At 43.6% G+C, this 7,923-nt stretch overlaps 1 protein-coding gene across 2 annotated transcripts in view; it reads right to left on the bottom strand.

Annotated features, from left to right (window-relative positions):
* Positions 1–332: 332 nt before the first annotated feature.
* The window catches only part of otud7a (OTU deubiquitinase 7A), a 44,108-nt gene continuing 36,517 nt past the window's right edge, over positions 333–7,923 (bottom strand). For both annotated transcript variants that reach the window (XM_004553133.4, XM_012919675.4), the window contains exons 11-13: positions 5,167–5,281; positions 4,496–4,580; positions 333–3,710 (exon numbers count right to left, since the gene is read on the bottom strand). In XM_004553133.4, the coding sequence (XP_004553190.1) occupies positions 2,145–3,710; positions 4,496–4,580; positions 5,167–5,281 (1,766 nt within the window). In that variant the 3' untranslated portion in view covers positions 333–2,144. The remainder of the gene's footprint in view (positions 3,711–4,495; positions 4,581–5,166; positions 5,282–7,923) is intronic.

Genomic DNA, 7,923 nt, shown 5'->3' with positions numbered 1-7,923 from the left:
TAACCTGACAAATGCAAACCTCGAAGCAACCTTGAAATGAAGATTTGGAAAAGAATTCTTCTACAGTGATGTGACAGACTGATAAAATCCCACAGAAATTATTGCTGCTAAAAGTGAATCATAGGTTTTCTTAGGACTGTAGCCCTAATATGCTCATCTACAGTTTAGGGATGTTCGGTAATTCTAAGCAGTGATTATGGCAGGATAAATCTGGAACAGTTTAAATGATAAAAAGGGAACCAAACCAAACATCCCCTGCTTTTATGCCTCTAGAAAGAGGACCAAAAGGTAAAAAAAAAAAAAAAAAAAAAAAAAAAAAAAAAGCAAGCAGAAACTGCATGTAGAGCAGATTATCACACATGACTCCAAACTCTGAGAACGCAGCAGTGAATAAAAATATTCTTAAGTTTCAAAATGTAATTTATCCGTCCAGATTTCTCCCGATCACTTTTTGGAGCTAAACAAAAATAACACAGACACACCACATTTGTAACAATAAACTATTCTTTTTCTCATATTTACATTCGTACCTAATGTGCAAATCAATAATTTAAAGTAGTGTAAAACTCTTAAAGAAATACAAAATCATATCTTACAGTCCTAAACATGGTGGAGAGTCCATGAACTAGTCGTCACATAGAAACAAAGAGGAGCAACACTGCAGTGTGTACAGGAGAGAGACAGAAGCAAACTGAGAGAGCAGTGGACATCCTTGGCCAGGACACACTAAGTTAAGGACAGCATGGTACATTATCCAAGCATCACCAGAACAAACAGCAACACAAACACTGCGTCTTTACAGTAGTCATGTCAAATGAGCAGAAAGCACTTGGAGGCCTGGGGTTTCTTTTTTTGTTGGTTTTTTTTTGGAAAAGCCCCTCTGATTGGTTAAAGCACTGATGATCACAAAGGCTTGTGGTGCTCATAGCAGCAGGTGCTTCTTTTTAACGGCCTCTAGATATGGAAGAAGAACAATCTCACACTGGACCGGTGACACATCTATACTGCATGTCACCACATAGTGCTAGTAGCATGATTGCACATTGTGTTGTGTTGTGTGTGTGTGTCGGGGGCAACGGACATGTAAAAACACTTCAGACAAACACACATCGACCTGCTCTCACTACCCGCAGTTCTTCTCATCTAACACATTTACCAAGTAGCGCAGTCAACAGCAACTCAGAGAAACACACCATAAGCACTGCATATTTGAGAAGCAAATCATCCTATGCACATTGTTCAGTGTTTGGCACAAAAAAGAAACATTTTGAAAATCTGAACTGTACTTTTTTTTTCTTTTAAGAAGCCAGTTTGGCAGTGCTTGTGGACTTTTAGGAGGTTGACTACGGGCAAAAATGTGAAACAATGTCTTACACAATAGTTTGAGTCCAATTCCGAAACGGCAAACCTTTGCAACTTGGCTAGAACAAAGGTACACTTCACATATGAGAGTTTTACATTTCATCCTAATCCGACATTACAATCTCTAATGCTTACACATTTCAATTCCTGTAGTTCAAATTGGTTTACAAAAGCACACTGACGATCTTTTACAATGTACAAGACACAGTTAACCTACAGTAACTATATTATTGGTGCATAGACAAAATTGAGAGAGGGTGTAGCAAAAGAATCACCAATTTATTGCTTGAAATTCTAATATTATTCCCTCATTAGATTTATATTGATTGCAAAACAACTACAAATTTTTTTTTCCACAGAGATTTTGAAGAACCGAGCAGAGGTATTGCATTCAAACTGATTAAAAGAGATAAAATGTTCCTTCCTGACGAGATGCAAATGTTCTGCACTTTGAAAAATAAAGAAATTTCCTTTCCACATACAGAAAGTTACATCACAAAGATGACTTTTACTCTAAAACAAGTAAAAGACTAAATTGAATGAGACAGAAGTCAAACAAAACTACGATATCTGGCCAAAGCTGCTCACTGTTTCAAGTTCTGCTTCCCCCATCATAAAGTAATAACCTTTACTAACAAGGGAAGGGCGACGGGAATACACAAGCATTCTTCAACAAAACAGGATAATGTTTGCCATCATGTTATTCTAAATGCAGAGTGCAGATGGTGTTGTTCCCTCAGGTCTCCTGCAGACTTTTTGACAAGCTGGAGTAGCGGTGATGGCTATACAGGCCTCTGCATTTTGCTCTCCCTCTCCCTGCGTTTCACCTCCTCTCTGTAGCAGTAGGAGCAGTAGTTGTCTGTCTCTGGCCTACCGTAGAAGGAGCAGTTCTCCCTCTTGCAGCGGCGCTGCTGAAAGCAGTACAAAGGGCTTCCAGAGCTCCGCCCTTTGGTTTTATCTTGGTTGAGCCAGGTGTGAGATGAGTTGTCCTCATCGGCAAACTCAAGGCAGTCCTGAATGTCTCCCGCATCGAATCCATTGGTGTAGGTGTGGGACTTGTGTTCGCCAGGCATATTGTAGGACAGCGAATCTATGGTGTTAACAGTGCGGACCCCTGACAGGCGAGCAGGGCTGTAACTCTGGGATGAAAGTGTGCGGTTCTGCTGGGGGTAGGTGGCGCATGTCTTTAGAGTGCCCACCACAGGCTTGTAGGGGTCATCTTGGAAGATGGAGGATTGCATGTTGACATCTTGTAAGTGGATCACGCTGTGCCTCTGGATGGGCGGTGTATGGCTGTAGTGGGCAGACACAGGAACAGGCCCAGGTCTCTTAGCACCAATACTGGGGGAGGAGTAAGGCGCAGGGGTTGGGGCCGGGTGCGAGACATGGTGCAAGGCTGGAGGTGGGGTGAGAGGAGGGGCCGGGACAGAGGCAAGAGGCGCCGCGGGAGTGGGACTGTTCCTGCCCTGCATCTTGAGACCCAGCGGGGGCTGGGAGTTGTTATAGGGGTGTGTGTGGTGAGGCAGGATGGGAGAGCAGCTCTCCGGAGGTGAGCTGTCTGATCTCTCCCTCTGGAAGACACTCTCATGCTCAGGCTTCTTGACAGCTACCTCATTGGTGACAGCGGGCTTCTTTTCGACCTCCTTCCTTTTCTGGTCCTGCTCCTGGCTGAAGCGCTCCTGGGCGTTTGTCAAGTAGTAGCTGATCATCTCTTCGTGGAACTGGTGTCGATGGCTGGTGAGCAGGAGTCCTGCAAAAATGAACTTACGCTCCCCCTGCATGGCAGCCCGTAGGATGTTGAGGCTGAGCTTGACATCGGTGCTGTATTTCCAGTTTTCCAGGGTCTTGTCCCCTGAGCCTTTACCTGCACTGTCCTGTCTCTCAGTGGGCGAGGAGCTGGAGGGTCTGTCTCTGTCCGTGGGGGAAGGACTAGTGGCCTTCTCAGAAGAAGTGGAGCTTGCAGACTGGCCCGAGTCCTCCTTGCTTCCCTTGGTTGACTTAGCCTCCTTTTTCTTTGCCTTTTCCCCTCCGTTCTCCCCACTGCGACCTGAGCCAGAGTTAGATTTGTTCATTTTGCCATGAACAAGGCCACCCAGACCACCCATGTTCTTCTTCAGCTTGATTCCAAGGGTTTTGCTGAAGCTACCTAGTTTGTTGGCTACAGAGTCGGCCCGGCTCTTGTCTTTGTCTTTTCGCTGCTTGTCTTTATCCTTCTCCTTGCTTGGCTTGCCAGTGTTGACGTTAGAGTTGCTGCCGACAGACTCGCGGTCAGAGTCCATGGACTCGGCCAGAGACTGGACATCCTCACCTGCGGAGGCTGTGGGAGACTCTGGCTGAGCAAGGGGAGCCTGCACAAAGACACGCAAACACACACGACTGAACAGTTGTTCAAAATTCGCTTGTGGATTAGCACCATGAAAATTTAAGGGGAAAGCTTGCCGCAAAACTTTACCTACATATTTTCAGTGAATCCATCTGAATTATTGTGGGGTTGACCAGTTTTTGCCTAACAGAACGACACCTACACTGCACTCGCCTTGTGGTGCTCAAAACATGCAAAAAAATATCAGCGTCGCTTGACCGACCTTGTAGCTCATAGTGAGCACCTTCATGTAGTAACTACCTTTTCTTCTACCAGACTAGACCTGCTCTATCTGGGTCATGTTTTCTGATAAGAAACACTGCTGCTGAATTTTTTCACTTCTATTTTACCATGACCATTTGCACCATGACCATTTGCACCATGAAGCAAGCGCCTTCTACTTCCATTCTATTAAACAGAAGAAAGATTTATCTACAGATGATTTTCCAAAAATTAAGCAAATCATGGAATGATAAACAGCACTACAGACCAAATATGCATTTTTAATTTTGAGGTAAACTTTCCTTTTCATGTATTCCCAATGAATTCCAAACAAAAAAGAAGAAGAAATCAAGTATAATTGCCTGTTTTCTATTTTTTTATAGCCAGTAAACGCATAAATGTCTAAGATTATTGCTTTCTGAGAGTAAATAAAGCCGACTGATTGGACTCTGGGGCTTCGAGAACATCTGGAATGGAAGAGTCCCTGCATAGCGCTAAATTAACCATGACAAACAAGGCACACTTGTGTGAAGAAGAAAAAAAGGTTACCCTTGTTTCAGATGGAATTCGGATCCATGTTACATTCATGTAGTTGTGCAGCAGGTTTAGTTTGGCCTCCAGAGACAAGATGAGACTGGAGAAGGGGGGAAAAAAACACATGAATTAACAACAAGCAGCGGTTACAACACGTGTGTGACATTTGTGACATATGTTCACCAAAATTTTGTGGCACATGTGGGTGTGCTATAGCATTTGTAGAAAATACTGACAAACTCTTTGAGCCATCTTGCACGAACGTGTTTCATTGTTCAAATGCAGAAGTGGAACCACGGCGCAAATAACGCCCACAACGTATTGAGGGCAATATAAAGTCTTTTCTGCTTTGTTCACACTACAGCTTGTTGGGAGGATAAAATGACACCCTGACTGACAGGAATGTGAAACAGAAACTTCTTGCATAAACTCTTTCTTCAGCTCAGGCTTTCGCTGTTTCAGTGAGGCTCTACCTATGGGAACCTCACAATTTGCTCTTCCAGTGCTCTCATTCTTTTAAAGCGGCTTGATCCTGAAGTAAATAATCTGAATTAAATCCTCCACATAGCACCTTGTAGGTGAACAGGCAGGACTCTCCTGACCTGCAGGTTTTACCCTCTCACGCCTTGTGACGCCGTGCGCCTTGTCGATAAGGATCGCCGAGTGATATACTGTACAGGACTTACTTGGCTAGCTTGGCATTATCATTGTCGTCCCTCCCCCACTCCCAATCCCTGCCGGGGTCCACGGCAAAATGGAGTGCCAGCAGCTTGTGCTCCGAGTCGGTCAGAGGGATAACAGCTGGAAGACATGAGATTATCAGAACATTAGCTTGGTCCAGCTTTACCACTGGAGACAAAATAGCATGCTACCACTTCTCTCAAGGCCATCGCACTGTCACAGCGAAAGCAAGCGGCACCGTAATGACACACTAGAATAATACCACGTTAATGATCCCAGATGCCTGTCAGTGTGGGGTAAAGTATACTGGAGGTGTATTCACGCCGTCATTTATTTTTCAGGCAGAGAAGTGACCATGACCTGTGACTGTCATTCAACATGACTCATTCAAACACAGAAGGGCCTCAGTCAAACTTGATTGTTTATGATGTAATGCAGACTGGCGTGTTTAGTCTAGTCTAAACAGACTTTTATCTTTTCCACGAAGAAAATGAAAGGAAAGCATTTCTTTATTATAACTTGGGTTGAAACTGGTCTGGAGCCCCAAAGTGTTTTTATCATATAATACAACTGAAAGTTCTAAAAACAGTGACCAAATAGACATTATGGTGAGACTGTTTTATCAATTACTGCTTCCAACATCACGACTGAACGTGCAATCCCAGCTTACACGCTGAAATACAGATGTGCTTACGTGTCTGCAACACTGAACAAACTCTGGTCAGACTGCTCTTACTAGTTTTGTTCAATGCTCTCCCATTCTTTCACTTACATTTACGTGGCATAGTGTTAACATTACCAAAATGAATAACAGCCCAAAACGACTAAAATAGGACCAACCACTCTGGAAAAGAATCTCAGAAACCCATATTGCATTCATAATAGAACAAAGAAAACATATCAAATGTTTAAACTGACAAAATGCACTATTTTAAAAACTTTTTAAATTTGATGGCAGCAACACATCTCAAAATAGCAGGAACAGGGACAATGCAAGGGTGGAAAGCCAAGTGGTACTAAGAAGAAACAGCTGGAGGAACTTTTTGCACATAATTAGGTTAATTAGCAACAGGTCAGCAGCATGATTTAGTATAAAAAGAGCATCTTAAACAGCCAGAGTTTCTCAGAAGTAAAGATGAGCAGAGCTTCACAAGCTGGGGGAAAAAAAGAGGTGTCGACAAATTGTGGAATAATTTTAGAATAATGTTCCTCAATGTGAAATTGTAAAGACTACAAATATCTCATTATCCACACTACACGATATATTAAAAAGAATCATCACTGGGTGCCTGTGATCTTTGGACTCTCAGTTACCACTGCATTAAAAACAGACATGGAAATCACTATATGGGTTCAGGAACACTTCCAGAAATCCTTGTCTCCACAAATGGAGGTTAAAGCTCTATCACGCAAACAAGAAGCCTGGGCTGAAACTCATTTAAAATGGACTGAGGCAAAGTGGAAGACTGTTCTGTGGTCAGACGGGTTTCGAAATGTGAAATTCTGTTTTTTTTGGAAAACACACAAGATCCTCTGGACTAAAGCGAACCCTCAGGTTTGATTGTATAAGGTTGCATTAGTGTCTATGGAGCTGCCAGCTTGCACATGTAAGGCACCATCAGTGCTGAAAGGTATTTACAGCTTTTAGAACATACGCGCTCCAATCCAGATGACATCAATTTCAGCGAAGGCCTTTAAAAATGCCTACTGCATCTGTTACAGCAGCATGAATCCCAGCGCTGAACTGGCCAGCCAGCAGTCCAGACCATTCACCAACTGAAAACACATCTGACGCATCATGAAACAAAAATATGACAAAGATGACCCAGGAGTATTGAGAATCCTGTATCATACAGCATTCCTCTCCCAGAAGTCCAGCAACTGGTCCCCTCAGATGCCAGACCGGATGTTAAACAGTGGTAAACATGGCTGATTTTTGGAAGCGTGTCGCTGCCATCAAATTCAAAACGAGCTAAATTTTGTCTTAAAACAGTACAGTTTAAACACTTGGCCTGTTTTCTATGTTCTATTTCTAGTTTTTGAGATTTTCAAATCATTACATTCTGGTTTTATCTGCGCACAATCCAAACAATTTCAGAGCTTGAGCGTTCTACATTTGACTGAAGCTGCATAAGCTAAATTTGGTTCAGTAATAGACTGCAATCAGACACAGCAGCAGAGGATAAGAGCCGGAGTGCTGAAATAATTCCATTCATGCTTATCTGATATGATCAACTACTTAGAAGCAGGAAGAGGTTTTCAACAGTAATCACTGGACACAGAACATAAAACAGACACCTACCCGGCCTCCTCTTGTGGGAAATGTGCTTACAGTGTGTACACAGTGCAGGCATGTACAGTACTTGTTTTGGTCTGAGTGTGTGGGTGCCTTTTAAAACAACCGTACATAAGGAGGACTAACTAGACCTCGCTGGCCCACATGACAGCTCTCCTCAGGCTACCTAGTGTGGGGGTTGTTGTCCACATGACAGCAGAGAGAGGCAGGCTGTTCGGGCTGGGGACATTCCAGCCTTCACTGTCAGACCCAGATGGAAGACGCAGTCTCCTCCCTGCTTCATCAATTCTTCCACTGCCAATAGGCTGCTCTGCTCTCCAGGCTTCACGGAGACACAGATACCAGCAGCAACTGCCCCTCCTGCGTCCCTGCACGTCAAATCCTCACTCTGTGCCCTCTTGCGTGTCTTTTTTTAAGTTCATATGCATAATGAAATGCACGCGATTAATCGTGCCAGGTGTCAAAA

This window comes from Maylandia zebra, linkage group LG7 (assembly GCF_041146795.1).
Source record: "Maylandia zebra isolate NMK-2024a linkage group LG7, Mzebra_GT3a, whole genome shotgun sequence".
In the NCBI taxonomy this organism is placed as follows: Eukaryota; Metazoa; Chordata; class Actinopteri; order Cichliformes; family Cichlidae; genus Maylandia; species Maylandia zebra.
This window is presented reverse-complemented; position numbering and strand designations above follow the sequence as displayed.